The 20,657-nt window shown below is 38.5% G+C and overlaps 1 protein-coding gene across 2 annotated transcripts in view; it reads right to left on the bottom strand.

Annotated features, from left to right (window-relative positions):
- Positions 1 to 20,657, bottom strand: part of LOC117786389 (ecdysone-induced protein 74EF) — a 38,782-nt gene that overhangs the window by 1,756 nt on the left and 16,369 nt on the right. The window contains exons 1-3 of one of the 2 annotated variants that reach the window (XM_034624605.1): positions 11,798 to 13,781; positions 1,152 to 1,532; positions 169 to 477 (exon numbers count right to left, since the gene is read on the bottom strand). In XM_034624605.1, coding sequence (XP_034480496.1) covers positions 169 to 477; positions 1,152 to 1,532; positions 11,798 to 12,983 — 1,876 coding nt within the window. In that variant the 5' untranslated portion in view covers positions 12,984 to 13,781. Of the gene's footprint in view, positions 1 to 168; positions 478 to 1,151; positions 1,533 to 11,797; positions 13,782 to 20,657 lie in introns of those variants that run through there. The other variant, XM_034624606.1, reaches the window with a different exon arrangement.

Genomic DNA, 20,657 nt, shown 5'->3' with positions numbered 1-20,657 from the left:
GTTGTATTTTGTGTTGTATCTGTGTGAAATACAATACATATTTATGTATGCATGTGAGTACATATCTCTGTTCGTTTGTTTGCTATTCTGCCATTTTTCGTTTGCTGAACTTTTGTTTCAAATGTCCGTATGTAAGTCTATATGTATGTGCATACTTGATATACTCACCCCCAACACTGCGATTCCATATATTCCGCAACGAATTCGCCGCATTGTTCTGGTATAAATTCGGATGCAGAAATGTGCCCGTATGCAGGTGCGCTGCTGCTGCCGCCGCTGCTGCGGCCGCTGCTGAGTGGGTGGCCGCTGCCGCAGCGGCTGCTGCCGACGCCGATGCCGATGCAGACACTGATGATGATGATGCTGGTGTGGGCATGCCCAGGCGCGCCTTCAACTCATCTGCGCATGGCTGGCCGCCGGAACTGGAGCTGTCCACGTCGGACACACCGCTATCCGCCGGACTTGGCGGAAATGAACCTGTGCAATTAACAAGAAGAAGAAGAAGAACGAGAAGAAGATGGAAAAAAGAAGGAGAAGGATTAATAAGACGTCACTTGATTAAGGGAAATACCAGTAAGAGGGCGTGTGCAGTGGTTCACCTTCACCTCACTCTCTTGCTGCAAGCAGTGTTGCCTACTCAGCTTTTTTCCCGCTAGATTTCGAATTTCTTGAATGTCAATAGCTATTTTTAAAGTTAAAATAACTACTGCAAAAATATTTAACATTATAAACGATTAAAATTGTTTATACTAGTTGTAAACATTTTTTGTTGAAATTTTTTAAAGTTTTGTTGTATACAAAATTGATAATTAAAAAATTAATTATATTGCCTATTTCGGTGTTTTTTGCGCTAGAGTCTCTGAAATATTTGTGTTCAAAAACGATCCTATTTATAATCTAAAAATACTGATCTAAAATATACATATTTATAAGCTGTTAGATATATTTGCCTGTTTTCAAAAAATATAGGTTATAAAATCATTCTTAAAACTTCACAGGGGTGCCTCAGATATTGAAACCAACCGAAAATCTCCCAAGAATGTATGGAGATTTAGGAGATTTTCGGATGGCTTTTTTTTTTAAATTCTGTTTAAAGCTATTTTCTGCTTTAAAGAGTTGGCAACACTGGTTGCAAGTCTCGTCTCATTCACCTGTTGTGGCCGACGTGTAATTTCTGTGATGTGGATTGTGGATTGCACCGCCGCTGAGCAAATTGTGCAGTAATGGCCGATGTGGTATGGCCAAAGGTTGCTGCTGCTGTTGTTGTTGTTGTTGCTGCTGCTGCTGTTGATGCCCATTGTTGTTGCTCTGTAAACTGTGCTGTTGTTGTTGTTGTTGCTGCTGTTGCTGATTCTGTTGGAGCGGTGTTAAGAGCGTATTCTGTTCGGTCTTGATGTGCAACAATGTTGTTGCACCTCCAAAAGACTGTTGTTGATTTTGCTGCAGGTGCTGTTGCTGTTGGTGTTGTTGGTGTTGCTGCTGCTGATGAGGTGACGGACTGGTTGATTGTTTGACAATAGGAATTTCAGTATCTAAAATAAAAAACATATGTAAAGAGTTAAATTGGTTTGTTTTAATTTTTTATCTTTTCAATTTTAAGTTAAATTATTAATACTGTCAATTTTTTGTTGAAAATATGCTTTTATAATTTTATCCTATTAATTTCTTAAACATATGTATGTATGTATAAATGTAAGCCGTATTTATTTAAGACTTAAAATATAATGGGAAACAGTAAAAATTTTTAATAAAGTATGTAAATATTATTTTATAATTAAAACTCCGATGAAAAAAGGTTAAAAAGTCTTCGGTATTTTGATGATTTGAACTGCACAAACTATATAATTTAATTTAAGGCTTCATTTGTCACTTGATTCAATTTGCCAGACATGTGAGACTGACTCGAAAACACTCAAAAATGTCTGGCAACTGTGTCGACCCAATTAAAAAACAACTTTATCTCATCACAATAACAACCATAACAACAATAATAATAATAACAACGACAACAACAACAACTTTAAATACAAATAGCCTTTTTTGAGCACCGCCCTCTTTGAGAGAAACTGAAACCTGTCAAAATGTCTAAAACTCACATGAAATTTGAAGCTAATAATACTTAAGTAATTTACAACAAACATAATTACACAAAGTTGTTATTGTTATGCTTGTTGGTGTTGTTGTTGTTATTGTTGCTGTTGGCATGTTGAGCGACATGCAAAAGTCGCCAAGAGGGTAGAAAAAAAAATAAAATGCGAACAAAACATACACTCACAATTTAAATGCCCCAATTTGGCGAGCCATGAACTCAAAGCAACAACAACAACAACAACAGCAACAATAACAACCGTTAAAATCAATGACAAAAGAAATGCAAAGTGAGAAACGAAGCAAGAGCAACAACAACAACCGCGAAAAAAAGAAGCAAACACAAAAGTGAAACAAAAAAATTGCATCTCACTTTCTTTTGCTCTTGTTGTTGTTGCTGTTGCTTTTTAATGTTGCCTCCACTGTCAATGCATTGAGGCGCAACGCAAGAAAAATGCACAAGTTGTGTTTTTTTTTTGTACTCTTTCAATTCTTGTTGTTGTTGAAAAGTAAAAGTGCATTTTCACTTATTTTATGCGAAACGCTGTGGCGGCTGCTGCATGTGGAAGAAGCAAAAGAAGAGAAGAAGAAGAAGCAAAAGAAGCAGAAAAAAAATGCACAAAAACAGAATTGCATTGAATGTCAAGCTGTTCACACACTGGCATACAGTTGTCTCGCTCTGGCATGTGCATGTTGCAGGCCAACAACTAAAAAGCAGCAGCAACAATAACCACAGCAGCAACAACAGCAATAAAGCTTGCATGCAAACGCACACAGACAGACAAACACGCACATACACACATACAATTGGCAGCAAGAGAGGAAGAGAAATCAGGTCAAGGCTTGTCGACGTTGTTGTTGCTGTTGTTGCTGTTGTTGCTGGCAGCGGCGACGAGTTTACAATTTATGCTTTGCTGGCTGCATTATTGCATGTTGTACGTTTAAGTGTGTGCGCTTTTTACAGCTTTTTAAATACATTCACACACACACACACATACGCAGACACACACACGCTTGCAGATAATTCGCTGCCTCGTCTCGTTTTGATTGCCGCTCGCTTCGTTTCGATTTCGTTTCGTTTATTCGTTTGTTGTGGGTGAATGAGAAGCATGTAAAAAATATATGTACATATTTATACATGCTCAAAAAACTGCTGTAAAAATATGGCACACACATACATACGTACACACATACATATTTATATAAAAAAAACCAATCGACAAGTCGTGACGGAAATTGCGGGCAGACAACAAAATCACAATATCAGCTGTGGCCTGCAACTTTAACAACTCTACTACCTGTTCTCTTCCTCACCTCTTCTTCCGCTTCCACTTCACCTCCCACCCTCGTTTCAGTGCAAACTGCAGCAAATATTTTTTTGTGCAACAAGAAAACAACTTTTATTTCTTTGGCGGAAACTGTAAACATTAGACGAAACACGAACAATTTTTTTTAATTTTTGTAGAATTTTTCTTTTGGGTATTTGGATTTTTTGTTATTGCCTAAATCTGAAATTGCTTGGCGGAAATGCCTGTCAATTGTAGTTGAATATTTCTTGTGTAGAATTCGTTAAATAGTTGCCGAGTTAAGAATTCTATCTGACCCGGCTAACACGGCGTATGTGTGACGTGTTAACATTGTGACTAGCTCACGAGGCGTATACGTAATGTGTTATTTTCACTTGTAATAAGTAATTAAGAAAATAACACAAGCAAGCGCAAGCTTCTTAAAATATTTAGAATGAGTTGGGATCAACAGGCGTATGAGCAATATGTGCTATAACCATATTACGCATACGCAATATTGAATGCTGCATTAAGCGGCACTTACAAAACGAACCAAGACACCCATTTACACATTTACACATTTCGCATTGCAATGTTTGCGCCAAATGTGCGCTGACCTCTAAAAATGCGGTCTAATAAAAAATAAAATTAAAAGAAATACAGTATAAAGCAACAACATTTTAATATATTATGAGAAAACAAAATTGGCCAACATGCCTGGGGATATGTATCTACGTATCTAAGTATCTATGTGTATCTATTTGTATAATTAACGGTAAAGTCATGTACATATGTACATATATCTTTTGCCTATTTATATATTATGTATTTATTTCCCTGCCCGAATTTGGACTTGAACTGCCTCGTTGATATGTGTGCGGCGTTTTGGGACAGTTACATCACAATTCACAATTCACAGTCACAATGGAGCCGCAGCATTTGCGAATAGTAGGTCAATGTAGGTAATGTTACTGTTATTGCTGTTGTTGTTGCTGTTGTTACCATTATTGTTGTTATTGCTATGATTAGTTGTCTTTAGTGCGTACTCGGGTTGTATGTGCGAAAGGGAATTCAATTCAAAAACTATACTCCACAACTTGCTACAGGATATGTCATAGTTGAGTAGTCTCAACAACTAGTTGTTGTCGCTGTCTGTCAGGTACTACAACATCACCTGTTTAAGCATGAGTATGAGTGTTCGTGTTGTTGTTTTTGATTGTCTTGCTGCTGCGTCATTTACTTACTGGCCTATTTTACGTTTGTTTTGTGGGCGGTCAGATTATGATTAATAAATCAAATAATTTCTTTTGTGCGTTTACATTTTTATAAAGCTACAAGAAATGAGCTAAGATTATGAAATCGATTTAGGAGATTTGAGCAGACATTATTTGTGAATGGAAAAATGATTTGCAAAGAGTTTTTTAATCAGATAAATAATTTGATAAAATAAAAAATTAGGTAAGGGAATTAATGTAATTAGTGAAATGTATTACAAAGGAATATTATGTCAATTTATAGTAAATCATATTTACTAACTATATTAAACTAATAAGAAAATTTATTGTGGTAAAGAGCTTTGCAAATCTTTGAGTTATTCGCTTGCATACATATTGACAATATTTCACTTACACAGGAAATTAAATTGTTTGTTTGTATAAAAATAATTGAGCTATATGTACAGCTTGTCAAGAAAGTGTTCTGACAAAATCTAAAATTTATTTTTATAAAAATATATATACAAATTTATATTTTTATGCATTTTTATTTTATTATTCTTTGTTTTGATTCTCAGAACAAGCTAAAATTTGTGAATTTGTATATTGTCAAAACAGTTTCTTGACTAACTGTATGTACATTTGTATGTAGATATGTACATATATATACTTTATTGCACTGCCAAAAACGGAGCTAACGATAATAACAAGAGCCAAAAATTTATGTGCATTCCTATGTGTGTGACAGTGAATATGTGTGTGTGTGTGTTTCACATCAGCGAAAGCAATTTCAATTTGAGTGTAACAGCAACAACAACAATTGCAATAACAAATGACAATACGAGTAACAGCTACAACAACTGCGACGCTGACGACCGATTAACCAAAAGTAATATGCGAATAACAGAAACACAGACAAAAGAAAGCAACAGCGACAACAACAGCAACAACAACAACAACAATAGCGACAGCAGCGACAACGACGACAACAACTCAAAAGTTCTATATTTAAATATTATAATTTATGTGTTTGTTTGGCTATTGTACATGCATATGTACATTTGTATGTACATTTATATGGATGTATGTATGTATGTATGTACAAGTTGTTGTTATTGCCGCTGCCTGTCCTCTTCCTTAAGCTCTCTTCAAGCATTCCCGCATTGCCATATTCCCATCATGGGACTGCTTCCGTCAGCGAACTCAGTTCCCAGTTCATTCCCACTTTCCGTTCCCAGTTTTCGGCTGGCGCTCTCACATGCGCCTCTCTCCCACTCTCCCAGTCTCGCACTCTCTCTCTTTTGCTCTTTTGGTTAAATTCCTGTTCTGTGTGCATCATTGTTGTTGTCTGCCTGACTTATTTTGGCTTTCATGCCTCTGCCTCTGCCCATTCTCTGTCGCTGCCTCTGCTGATCCGCTGCCTTTGCTGTCTCCTCTGCTGCCTTCTGTGGTGTGTGAGGGGTGCAAAGAATAAAAAACCGCAGTCGGCTATCATGTGTTGTTGCTTCTTTTGTTCTTGTATTTGTGAGTCGCTGTCGCTGTCGCTGACGCTTTCGACGTCGCGTCGTCGCTGGGCGCATTTGTTTGCCTGAGAGTTTGTGTGAGAGTGTGTGTTTTGTGCTTGTGCGCTTTTTGGAAATTCAGTCTCAAGTTCAAGGTCTCGCGGATAACGCATACACATGCAAACAAGTGCGAGACGCACTCACACAAGTGTCGAAACGAAGCATGTGTGCGATTCTTATTGCTTGTACACAAATACATGCATACATATAAAGTATACGAGTATGAAGCAAATTCTCATTATCTGTATCTGTATTATATCTGTGTGTTTACTTTTTGTCGCTGTTTTTTATTTCTTGTATAAATATATTTGTACATTTAAGATATAAGAAACACACAAAATCAAAAAAAGGAGCAGCACAAAAATAAATAAATATTTGTATGAAAAAAAAAAAAAACGCAGCGACTACAAAATTGTTCATCAATATTTCCGCATCAAGACATGATACGAGTTTTATTTATTAATTGCGGCTGCCATTTCTTTTTGATATAGAAATGTATGTAAATATGTACAGATGAATAAATTTAAGTATATTATAATTTCGACAAGTGTTTTTTGTGTTCGTTTTTTGGACTGCATATTAAAAAAAAGCTTTAGGTACATGCATATGTATGTATGTATTCTTATTTATTATTTATTTGAGGATGTGTGTACAATGTGCATATCTTTAATGCAGATTGAGTCATTTAAAGCGCAATTTGTTAGCTAACTAAATGAATTTTGTAATTTTTTGTTACTAGTTTCCGATTTCAATTTGAATACCCTTTACAAAAAAAATTTGGGAATTGTGTAGCTATCTGTGATATGGGATAAATACATATGCGTATGTACATACATAGATGGAATTGTTTTTGACATCATCTGTAGATATGTATTTATACTAATCGAGCTTGTCTTTGCCTGACAAAATTTATATATATTTTGAACAAACTTTTATGAGATACAAGAGGTGAAATTAAAGAATTAGATATTTAGTATCTCAGATAATTGTTATGACAAAGAAGAAACATTGATATGTGTTTTTTTTTTAATCTCTTTAATTCTCTTTTTTTACACTTGAACCATATAAAAATTAATTAATTCGGGAAAAAAATATATTACTTTGATTGTACTTTCCTAGCGGACATTACATAATATCAATAAATTCTCATCTTTCGCTTTGCCGCTAATTCTCACACTTGTCACAATTAGCACTTTCTCTGCAGAATTCTTAAAGAATAAATAAATTGTTATCTTTATGTCACGCGCCAATATTTTGGCATTACAAGTGCTAATTGATCTGCGTGCTCAACAAATTTCTATTTTTGTTGCAGAATTAAAACTAAGAATTTAAGAAATATATTAAAGATGCTTTTAAATATACTATTGATGTTAGCAAAGTATTCATTGCACTATGCACTTTGACCCCTTAAGCATAGCATTTCTACATTGTCTCCGACAACAATATGTAGAATCGGAAACAATAAAGCAACAATAAATAGCAACGCTGTCTGATTAGCTAATTTTCCCAATCAGATTTTGTAATTGCATTGCGACTGTGTGTGTCGTGTAGTCTAGTATTTGCCATGTGACATAATCTCAGTTTTCACACATACACTCAGACACACACATAGGCACTCTCGTTCACTCTCTTTTTCATGCTTACGGGTATTATCAATTATCGCACTGCAATCAATGGACAGATAAGGAGACCTCAACCAATACTAAATACATAGAGAACTGCCACTGGCATTTAATTGCGCTTACAAAACTTACACGCACAAACACACACACACACGCACATATATGTATGTATGTATATAGACAGATATCGAGACTGGAGCTTACATAATTCTAAAAACTCAACTGTATTTGGGTTAAGCTAAAGAAAATGATTTGCTAATTTCTTGCGCTGAAACGAGAAATTTAAGTTTTCCGCGCGTTCATCTCTCTCTATCTCGCTGTCGCTCTGTCTCTGTCGCGCTCTCTATGACCATGTATATGTGTTCATGTTAGTGTGTGTGTGTGTGTGTGTGTGTGTTCACAGTTGTTGCCAATCTATTCCCAACCTACCTCAAAATGTTTTGCGTTAGGCCTCAAAGCAACAGACCTCGTTGTGCAGCTCGTGGGGTGGCAAAAGGGAAGGAGGAAAGGGGAAACAACGACAACGACGGCAACGATGTCGCTCTTTTCCACTATTTCCCACACCGACTCACACACACAAGCACCACACACACACAGACATCGACAGAGACATACAATTTTACACTTACAGAAGCTGAAGCTGGGCTGGTTTTACATGTAAAGGGGAGCACAGGGCAGAAGGCGACCAAGAGAGAGAGAGAGAGAGAGAGAGAGAGAGGAAGGCAAATAGAGAGGCAGAGCGAGAGCGTAACAGCTTGTAAGCTCGTTGCGCTCTTCGTCTCATGTCGCAATTGAAAGTTGCCTCGCATTCTGTTTCTGTTTTTGTGTCCGTGTCTGTGTTTGTGTGTGTGTTTGTGTCGGTGTGGGCGGTGGGACTGGGAAAGGTAATGGGAAAGGGAGAAGATGAGACAGCGATGTTATGGTTGAAACCTCAAAAGGTTGAAGGTAAAACAAAAACAAAATCAAAACCAAAACAAAACAAAAAGCGAAATATTAAGTCGTGTAGGAAAAAAGGTTAAAATAAAAATGATTGCATGTTGTAAGAAGAAAATGTAATATACATATAAACAGATGTACGTATACGTAATGTATTTGTGTGTAAAAAAAACAACAACAAATATGTAACCAACTAAAGTTTTGCCAAAAGACTTTTTGTAAACGAAACAAACGAAATATTTTTCATGTATTTGGGTGAAAATTTCAAAGGAATTTGCATGATAATGACGTTTAAGATGATGATAATGTCGTTGGGTTTGCCAGGAATCAGGAAAGCAAAACTCCAGCTTCAGTTTCAGCTGCTTTTGCTGATTTCAACACATTGGCATTTGATTTGTTTTGAGGAACCAGCATTTCACAATTGTATTTTTTGTTTCTGCGGGCCATTGCGGTTTCTTGTTGAACATTTTAAAGAGCGAATCATAATATGCATACAAATGCAAATGTATATATGTATTGGCATTTGGAAAAGGATAGCAAAAAGCCGGGTTTTATCTAAGCAGCGATAACTCCCACATTACTGCAAAAGTCAACAATATAATAATGCATTTTTTTATTGAAATTATGTATAGGAAGTAAATAGGGTGCAATAAGGGTTATTTAAGAGGACTTAATATGAGGGAATACATGCAAATTATAAAAAAAGAGGTGATAGCGGTAATTTATCATAAATAATAGAGTTAGAACGGATGAATCTACTCATATATAGTAATTATTATTTTAACTAAATACTGATAAAAAAAATAACCGGCTTCTAAAATCAATATAATATTTGTTTTTAATATTTTATTTTTTATGAAAGACAACTTTAGGAAACAAAAACACTAGTCTTAAGACCTACAAATTTTTTCTTAAAAATGCGTGTGCGTAATATCTCATATTATTAGTGTATATAAAAGATTCTTATTAAGTTATACGCAAGTTGCTCCTCTTAATTCACTCACAGTTGCCAAGACAACTGGCAACTGCATAAATCTGTCATTGCCATATGCTCAATAACCCGAGTCCACAATCCACAATCCCCAACTCAACAATCCTTCTTTATACCCCATTTCTCAATTCTAAACGAGACGCCCACTTTGTTGAGCTGCGAGCGACGCGCATTTCCGCTAATACAAATACTCAAGTACCTGACGCCCTTTTGCGAACTTACGAATGTATATTACTATATGGTATATACATTTGTACATAGATTGTTCTCGTTGTATGGGATTGCGTTTCTTTCCACTCTCACACAAATGCGTCAGTATGTATTCAGGTATGTGTGTGTGTGTGTGTGTGTGTTCACATCTAGAGACTTTCGTATTTATCTTGAGATTCCCTTTAGCCAAATCGGAGCAAACTCAACAGACGTTTGCAAAAGTCAAAAGAGACAGACGCCCGTGTCAAATAGAGGAAACAAGTTGCTGCCTGCTTATAAATAAGGGTTACCCAGCAAGTCTCAGTCTACATACATATGTACATATGTATGTATGTAACAAGTGCCAACACACACACATACGTATAAACATACCTATACACAGTAGTCCCCCAGTTGGTAGTTCGCAGTTGGCGCCTTGGCACTTTACAGCAACAACAGCAACAGCGCTCAACCGACTGAGAAACTGTTTCACACAAACTAACGCATACACATACACACACGCTCACACATCAACAACATTACAATTTACGTTACACACACTCTTACATATACGTTGTGAATGCAGCGCGAAAATAAAATCAAAAAGCATAAAGCAAAAGCAATAGCAAAGCAGAGAGCATTTGATAGTTGAGCGGCATTGCCGACAGTGAGCAAAGTGAGCACTAGAAAGCTCTTCGAAGTTCGAACACCATTAGCATGCTCTCTCGCTCTCACGTGGCTCTGCAGCTGTAGTTGTAGTTGTAGTTGTTGCTGTGCGTTTGCCGCCTAAAGTAATCAATAAAATTGTTGAGGTGGGTTAGGAAACTGTTACGAAGCTGCCGCTGTTGCCGCCACCGCCGCCGCCACCATCGTCACCGCTCTTTGCTCAGACTACGTTGGCAGCGACGCGACGTACATAAGCAGCGACGTCGTCGTTGTCGTTGTCGTTGTCGTTGTTGTTGTCGTCTTCGTCAGCGGAAATTGCGCTATTTTAAATAATGTTTATTTTGCGTTTGGACGTCTTTTGTTTTTTGTTTTGTTACTGCTGGGGGAGCACAAATTTTTTATGTTTGTTTGTTATAAATTCACCAGCGTTTTATTGTTGCTATTGCCAAATTGACATTTCACAATGCCGTCTAGTGAAAGATGCAAAAGCAAAGAGCGAAAAGTCAAAATATGCAGCTAAAACTATGTATACCCTGTAGCAATTAAAAATGGGGCAGCTCAGAGCATAAATAAGTAATGCTTAAACAGTGGGTCAAAATTTTCTGTATATATTTTGGAAACATTTAGTTGAAAATAATTCAACTTCCAAAATATTATATTCAAGATACAAAAAGCTTAAACTCAATATATTCAGTTAACAATATTTTACACCCTGTAGAAATGAAGAAGAGGCAGCTCAGTTTATTAATTCACACAGTGAGTCAAAATGATATTTTCTAGATACCAATATTCTATATATCTATTTAACAATATTCCAACAACCAAAATATAATTTTCTAGATATATTGCAAAATGAAAGGCTTAAGCTCAAAAAACCCAAATTATTAGTTAAAAATATTTTGCACCCTGTACAAAAAGTAAGGTAATCATAAAAAGCAAACTGTCAAAAGATTCAAATAACAAAATAGCATTTTCTAGAATCTAGATATATTGCTTAAGCTAAAAATATTCAGATATAATTTATACCCTGTAGCAATTGAAAAATAAGAGGCAGCTCAGTGCAATTATAGAATCATATATTTTCTAGATTGATTTAACGTATCTATAGAATGCCAATGTTTTAGACAGTACAAATATATATATATATGTATATATATTATGGACTATAGGGTATATCGTAGCGTGTCAGTCTTTTTCATATCTCATATGTCAAATCTGAATTCTTTGCTTGATTCTCACTTACAGTAACGCTTCATCAAGCTCTTCTTGTAGGCCGCTGAACGCTCTGCCGGCTTCAGACGCATCCTCGTCCTTTCGCAGTGCGACGCTGCCTCGTCATCGGACTCGGTGCCGGAGTAAGTGCGTCCACGTCGCCTGCTGCTGACGCTAGCGGCGGTTGTTGTTGCCGCTGTGGCATTCGCTGTTGTTGCGGTGCTGCTCAGCGAGAGATCCAGGGGTGAGTCATAGCCATCTTGGTATTGCAAATCCAACAGCTCCTCATCATCCGCATCTGCCTCAATATCCGCATCCACATCCTCTTCGAGTGTCTCCTCATCCTCAATATCGCTCATTTGTTGCTGTTGCTGTTGTTGGTGCTGCTGCTGTTGATGTTGCTCGTGTTGTGGCTGTTGCTGCTGCTGATGTTGCACTTGCAACTCGTTGCTGCTGGTGATGACACTGCTGCGTTGCAGCTGTTGCTTGCGTTCCCAAAGTATCTTCGAGACATCGTCGAGAGTGCTGCGCGTTTTGTCTGGCTCGGATTGTGGTTGTTGTTGCTGCTGCTGTTGCTGCTGTTGTTGCTGATGATGTTGCTGCTGCCTCAGGTGATTGTAGAGCACTTTGAACTCGCGACAATCTGATGGCTCTGTCTCCTCTTGAGCCTCCTCAGCAGCTTCAGTTGTTGTAAGCTCCTTTTCAGGCTCACTGTTGCTGGGAGCTGTTGCCACAACAACAACAGTTGCTGCTGCTGCTTCCAATGTTGCTGTTGCAAGTCTGGGACTCTGTCGGTCTGACTTGGTTTCATCTATGGCACCTTCGATTGCTGCTGCTCCCTCTTCTCCTGTTGTTTTTGTTGTGGTTTCTTTCGACTCAACATTCTCCGACTCAATCTCCAGCTGCGTTTCCTTCACTGTCGCTGTCGCTGGCGCTGGTGCTGGCGATGTGGGCGTTGTGGGCGCCAGCGGCGAGGCGACTGGTGTGGGCGTGGGCGTGCCACAGGCGGCAGCTGTGGGCGAGGCCGCTGGCGAGGCAGATGCAGAGACTGAGGATGTGGAGCAGGCAGATGATAGCGATAATAATGACGAACTCGAACTTGAACTTGAACTGGAACTCGAGATGGAAATGGAGCTGGACGATGAGGAAACGCTTGAGAGTGCCGCCGTCGCAAAATTGTGAGCTGTGGCAGCCACCAAATGTTGCACCATTATCATTTTAGCAGTTTTTTGTTTTTGTTTTCTTTTTTTTTATAGATTACACGATGTTTACACGCTGCACATGTTACGTTACGTTACAACTTTGAGGTAATTTCAATTCACCAATTTTGCAGATTTGTTTGCCGGCGTTGCCTGCACTTAAACACATTTTTGTGGTAGGCCATTAACGTGCAACATGCAACGCATAACGCACAGCGCACAACGCGGAAACGTTACCGTTTAACGTTTGACGTTTAACGTAAAGGCAACAAATTATTTAGATTAGCTTCTAGTACGTATGTTTTGCTTTTGCTTTTACGTTTGCTTTTGCTTTTGCTGTCAGCCGCGGCACGTCATTTATCTCTTACGGTATCAGCAAAACTAAAATCTAAAGTCAGCACTAAAAGCACTGCCGAGTGTTTATTAGGCGCAAACAAACGTTGCAGGCGGCGACTGCGACGCGACTGCAGCGTGCGCTGTCGTTGTCGTGCTCAATGTGGATGCCGCTGTCGATGTCGATGCCGCAGTCGATGTCGACGTCGACGTCGATGTTTCTGGCAAAGCGCGCGCGCGCCCCACTCACAGACACACTGGCACACTCACACACACACACAGCAGAGAAAGAGAGAGAGAGAGAGACAGGTGGGAAGGCAAAGGCGAGTTAAAAAAATGAGCAAGCGACAGCGACGCGACTGAATGGGGCTCGCTTGCTCGGCTCGCGCCAACTGGAAGAGCGCGAGCCACAAAATGTTGTTGGAGCTGCTATTGCGAAAACGATGTCGGCGTCGCAGTCGCAGTTGCCGACACTGTCGCTGGCAATGCAAACGTAACAGTTTTGCGTTCCGAGAGCAAATGTTTGTCGCTCTCTGCTTTTGTTGCTGTTGCTGTTTATGTACGTATCTACGTAAGTATGTAAGTTGAGTGTCTGTATGTACGCACATATCTGTTTTGCTACTGCAGCTGAGGCGATTTTTGTAACGTTGAGTGTGTGTGTTGATTGGAGGGGGATTTTGTGTGCCACATGCGCATTTGCATTGCATTTCTCCTTTGGGGCCAGTGTGTGGCATAGGCAACCAGCAACCAGGACAGTGGTGCAGGAATAAAAACATTTGCTGAATACTAATGCATACAATCAGCAAATTTTATAAAATACATACATGTGTATGTATGTACATACATAAGAGCAGACATGTTCATATTCCCCAAAATTAACTAAATTTGTGACGTCCGTACCAAGAATGTTTCTTAAAAGTAATATATTCTTAACAGAGGTGTTAATTTTTTTTCTGAAATTTTAATTTAATTTAAGCATTCTTGTAATGTTTATTTTAATAACATTTAAGGTATTAAGATAATATTAAAAAAACTTGGAGTTATGTACTCGTAGTAATCTTTGTTTAATTTAAATTTTTTTAATTTTTTTTTTTTTTAATTTTGTGTTGACTGCTTTTAGTAAATTTAATAAAAAGCTGAAATATTAAAATTCTCAACTCGATATCATAAATTAACTAAATTCATTAATTATTATTTGTAAAAAATTTTTCCAATTTTAAAGTTTCTTTTTATAATTTTTAAAAAAGACTTTTAATTACCAGCTTACATAGTTACTGGGTTTTAGTATTTCCTTGTCAGACAAATCTACAGATCCCATACATTTACACTTATGCAAGTTTACACAATCACATGCACACATATGTATGTGAATACATAGTTACATTACAGGGCATGTAACTAGAAATACTGGCTCTCTTCTAATAGCTGGTGCGACCCAGACCCAGTGCGTTCACTTCAGTGGAGCAAGTGGCGAGCAATTGCAGCTATCTGGGCTCCCAAATGGGTCAGGCCAAGTCAAAAGGGCTGTGCGATCATGGGGGAACAGCAGCAGCAGCAACAGTGAGTGTAATATTTGTGTGTGTGCGTGTGTGTGCGAGAGAGTGCGACAAGTGAGCAGGAGACGACGGTGGTGATGACGACGTCGCGTCGCTGCTGCTGCTGCAATCGTCGTGCAATCGACACGATTATGACTCAATGCAAGTGTGTGTGAGTTGGCAAGAGAGTAGGTGCGAGAGAGCGAGAGCAAAAGTGCTCTCTCTCTGCTGCCGACACCGTTTGACGATGGCAGTAGAGCAAATTTTCACTTTCCGTTTGTTTAGTTGTTGGGGGCCTTTCCATTTACTTGGCAATGCGTGTGTGTGTGTGTGTGAGATTTTCTCATTACATATACATACAGAGAGCTCATCATGTGTGTGTGTGTCTGTCTGAATATTGCAAATAAAGGAAGCAGAACAAGAGCAGTAGAAGATGAAACTGAAGGAAGAGTTTGGCGTTTTGGGTGCAGGGGGTGGAAGCCATGGGGAGAACTTTAATGAGGCGTCGACGACGGCGACGACGACGACGACGAAGGCGACACAGACATACTTTCGTTAAGCTAGTGTGAGTGCAAAATGAGTCCAATGTACCGACAGCGAAGGAGGAAGATGGCAGGGGAGCACAGACAGCTCCTTTGGCTTCAATACAAACACACACACACACACACAGACAGATAGAGAAATAGCGTGAAAGAGAGAGGGACACAGACATAGAGCCGTTAAAGAATTTTGAAGAGGAAGCGCATTAGGTGGCTCTGCTTTGACTGGACTCCTTCTTCACTTCTCGGGACTTGACTGCGAATCGAAGTTGGAATTGGAACTAAAACTGAAACTGAAACTGGGATTGAGTTTGAGTTCAAGTATGAGACCTCAGTCTCAGATTTGCTTAGAGGATGTGAGTATGGGTTGTTGGAGGTTAGGCTTGTGTAGTCGCTTCATGTTTCATGTTTTAACAAAAGTCATTGAACAGACGACGGCGACAACAACTGCAAAAATCTACACAGAAAGAAAAATATATCGAAAATTCGAATATGTGTTTTTTAAAGGTATGTATTAAGGATATTTTAGTTCATCTGATACAATAAGTGAATAGAAAGGCAACGATTCAATCTTTAAAAAGTAAAATAACCCCAAAATATTTAATTTAACTAAATAAAATCTTACAAAACCTCGAAAATCAAAATATTGCTGAGATAAATCGTGCTCGAATCAAGTATTTTGAACTTGATTTAAGAAAATCCGTTATTACTTTACTTTTGACCACGGCTGGGGGTTCTTAAGCAGCCTGAACCGGATCATGAACCGAAACCTTCAGAATATTTACTTTGCGAACCCGAACCAAAACCGAACCGATTTCTAAAATAAAAGGTTCGGTTAGAAAAGAAAATAATTACATAAATTTTATGGTTTTCTAATATTGCGCAATTATTTGAGACTTCGGATTAAAATAAGTCATATTTAAATTTTCAAATAAATTTGAATTATCATCAAAATTTTATTTCTTAAAAAAAAATTTAATTAGTTTAAAATGTAGAGAAAAATGTATAACAATACAAATATTTTTTGTATGAAATTGAACCAAGGCTCGAACCCAAACATTGGGTTCAGGGGGTATATAAACCGATTCGCGAACCGAACCGATGTCTTGCTCTATGGCTCGAACCGCCGAACCGAGCCTTTAACAAAATGTTGGAGGTTTTCAGCCTAGCTATTGACACAACACTGGATTGACTTTAAGCCGAACTTTTTTTTCTGTGTACATGCTCCTGCTGCTGTTCCTGCCAAGTCGGCGACGTCTCAGTCCAGACATACGTACGATGGTTGGGAAGTGTCGGAAATGTATCGCTTTACTGATGGTTCGGGTATTGCTTGCAGTCCCTATCTCCCTCCCCCACCCTTTACTCTCGGATCCACCGGAGAAAATGATGCGAGTCGCCGCGTCATCGGCAACAACGACAACGACAGCGACAACGACAACGACGGCGAGACAACATTTTGGGAGTACACAGCAGTGAATGACCTCATATCATCTAATACACGCGCCATGCACTCAAACCCAGTAGCATTAGCTTTACCCCGGCAATGTCCCGCCCTGCTCCTATCTCGACAGTTCCATTTGCTGCCCCTAAGCACCGACTCCCCCCGAATAACCTGCAGACTTGATGCGAAGCCCGAAAATCTCTCTCTATCTCTCCCTCTCTTTCATTGTCGATTACGATGGCAACGACGTTTGTCAAACTTATTTTTGTGCTTCTCATTCACGCAAAATCAGCAGACTTGTAATTGTTACGGTTTCGACTGTCAGAGAGTGAGCTGAAGAAAGAGAGAGGAAGAGGAAGGGGAAGGGAAAGGGCTTACTGATTTGAAGGCGGGCCCCGTTTTGTAAGGCCGCAGTGGAAGGGGGAGGAGTTGGGATGGATCTCTTTGTTTAGCGGTCGGTAATCTGGTCAATGGATGTTGGCTCTTTGTCTGCGCTGCAGGCGGTCGGGGCGGGGTCACTTGTAGGTTAAACGGACGCCCATTTATGATGGCTGACGATTTTGATTCTAATGCTATCAGATAAGACAGATAATGCAGCTTGATAGATATAGGATTTCAACATTTGACCTGGAGCTATGAATTGAGATTCAAGGAGTCACTCAAGTGAGAATGGCAGCCAAATGTTCAAAATAAAAAGTAAGAGAAGTTTCAAAAATAAATGTAACAGAGCTATAGATACATTTTGTAAATATTTGAAGTTAAAAGTGTATAATATTTAAAAATAAATGTTGGATTTTTTATTTTTTGAGCAAAGAGAATAAATTATCAACTGGTTGGGATAAATTACATGTTCAAGCTCTTACCAAACAATTTTTGAAAAGTTATCAATATTATTATCATACATATCTAATTAAAAGAACTTGTAGCTCTGTCTGCAATAAATAAATGATAAAGCTTTAATTTTCAGCTGACAAAATCTTCAGGAAATTTTCAACGTATTTTTACTATAATTGTTTTTAACGTTGTGTCGTTGTAGTTTATGTTGGCATTCACCTTTTCATTCAAAAAGTAACTAGCTCAGCAGTTAAATTGCCTCACAATAAACAACCTTCAGCGCAACTGTTTCCCCATTTCTTAACAACGGCAACAGCAAAAACAAAACAAAAGAAATTGTTGCAGAAGTTCAGTTACTGTATATACAATGCACTTGACCGTCAGTGAAAGACATAATCATCATTGTTATAATAAACATTGGACCCCAAAAAACCTACCAAAAAAAAAAAAAAAATAATAAAAAAACAAAACAGAAACAAGACAATAAACATTGTCAACTCTTAGCTGGCTCATGCTGCGTATGAGTAATAAACGTGTAAGTGCGAGTCTTGTAACATGACAATTACAATTGCTCTTCGACTGCAACAACTAGCTGAAACAGCTAAATTTATAGCCCTGACTTTTGGGCAATCTCTGTTCTTACTTCGACTTCGACTTCAACTTGGACTTGTTATTGAAGCAGACTGCAATTTTGCATACATATTTAAGAATTATGCATTAAATCTGTATATAGTTCATAGTTTAATAGAAGATATGAGAGCAGAAAAAAACATGGAGTATCCTAGACAATCCTGGATAATGGCAACATCTTACAAGCGACTTTTATGGGTTTTAATTAAACCTCAACGAAATCGAAAGCCATCAGACAACAAACGACAGACGACAAAATGACAACAGACAGCAGATAGCATTAAATGTTGTTCAAAGGAAATAGCTGATGGTGCAGCTGATTTGCTGTTGTTGTTGTTGTTGTTATTGCTGTTGTTGCTGCTGTTGTTGGCCATCACAGCGACTGCTCATTTGACCAATGCTTTTCCACTTGCACTTGACAACGAAAATGCCACAACAAAAACAAGAAATTGCTAGCAAAAACTCGTCAGCAAAACCACAAACAATGGCATCCTACTTTTGGCCACAGCAAGTCGCTCATACGCCCCGTTGGCCCGTTAGCCCGTTGGCATTGTTTGCCGTCTCCTCCATCTCCATCTCCATCTCCCACTCCGTCTTCATCGTTTTGATTTTCCTTTCTTTGGCCGCATGTTGCACTTGCACTTTCTTTTTGCTTTATGGCGTGTGGAAAAACTTTCGATTTTCTCGCATTTAAAAGAAAAAAAATTCAGCAGCAACAACAACAACAACAGCAACAAGCGACAAGCAAATTATTTTTACTTTTGCTGCAAAGAAAATGAAAGCGAGAAGTGCAACAACACACAACGCCTGACAGAAAGACAGACAGAGAGACAGACGACTCACTCCTAACTTACTTTAAGTATATAAGTGTATGAGTGTGTGTGTGTGTATGGGTGTGTGTGTGTGTCTGTGTGTATGTGTCATGGACAGGGAAAACTGCAATCGGGTTTTCTTTCTTTTGCTGCGAGCAGCGTCCTAAATTGAAAAGATGTCTCCAGGGAGTTGGGCGCCAGGGAGAAGTTATTATGATTGCCTGCTTGATTTTATTACAACCACTTGAGGGTCTTAAGCAGCATGAATAACGTAATGCATTAAATATATGTATGAGCTCGCATACAGATCTCAAATAAGGACTTTTAGAACAAAGACTGCCAATTGAGACAAGTACTTTAATAATTATGGCGCCCAACGTGGTGCTCACAATATTTTCCTTGTTTGCTTTTTAAAGGTACTATTTTTAATTAGTTAATTGCATTTCTTTTTTGATTTAACAAATAAATTAAAAAACTCCGAATATTTGGGATGCATTAATTGCTTAAGATATTACGTTTGTAATACCGACTTAAAAGTTTTAAAAATAAATAATATCATAACATAATATAATACAATGATTTAAATATATGAATTGGGATACAAATTCCAAACAAACTCTTTCAGATCTAAGATTGACAATTGTGGCGCCCAACGTGTGTAACAAACATTTTGCTAAATTTGGCTTTCAAAGATCTTTTCTTCTTTTATTTAATTTCTTAATTTTCGGAACTTTTAGAAAATTATTTAATTGCATTGCTGCTTTGTTTTTGCATAAACGCTCCAATTGCTTTAAAAATTATATTGGTACTTTTTTCAAGTTGATTGTTGGCACTTAACGGTAACTGCAACGGTCACGTGCAACCTGCGAGCGGCAGCAGAAATTACAGTTGCAAAGACAACGTGAAAATCATGATTTGTCTAACCGACTTTACCAGGTTGGATGACTTCAGCGTCCGTTGCATTTTGTATGCATCGTCGGTCATTCATAATGAAAGTGAATTTCGCATAGTTTTTCTTTTTCCTTGGCCAAACAGGCGGACAGATTGGCAACAACATTTATCCGTATGTTCGAGTACTCTCCTATATGGCTAATTTCTAATGCTGCCTCTCTACTTTTCTCTCTGTCTGCCTCTCTTTCTCTGCTCGGCTGTGTAAGCAAAAAATAAAAAATAAATAAATAAAAAACCAGTTGGAGTAACTTGTTGGCCAACTCGCTGTTTTATCGGTTGGTCGGTCTATCTGTCTGTCTGTCTGTCGGTCTGTCTGCTTGTTGGCCGCTTTTGGCATCGTCATCATCGAGCAAGCATTCGGCCCTGGTAACACTGACTGACTAACTGACTGACTTCTTGGCCATGCGGCGAAAATGTAAACAGCAAAGGAAATCACTGGCAAAAAGAAAACTTTAGCTAGAGTTCGCAACTTGTGGCTCACATCTGGCCAGGCAGCGACTTTGTCTAACTGGCTGTCTGTCAGTCTGTCTGACTCTATGTCCGTCGTTGCATGCCACATGTGGCGAGTGCAGCGGCCGGTTTCACATTCGATGCTATCGATATTTCGTGGTACTACT

The sequence above is a fragment of the Drosophila innubila genome (genome assembly GCF_004354385.1).
Source record: "Drosophila innubila isolate TH190305 chromosome 3L unlocalized genomic scaffold, UK_Dinn_1.0 0_D_3L, whole genome shotgun sequence".
NCBI lineage: Eukaryota > Metazoa > Arthropoda > Insecta > Diptera > Drosophilidae > Drosophila > Drosophila innubila.
This window is presented reverse-complemented; position numbering and strand designations above follow the sequence as displayed.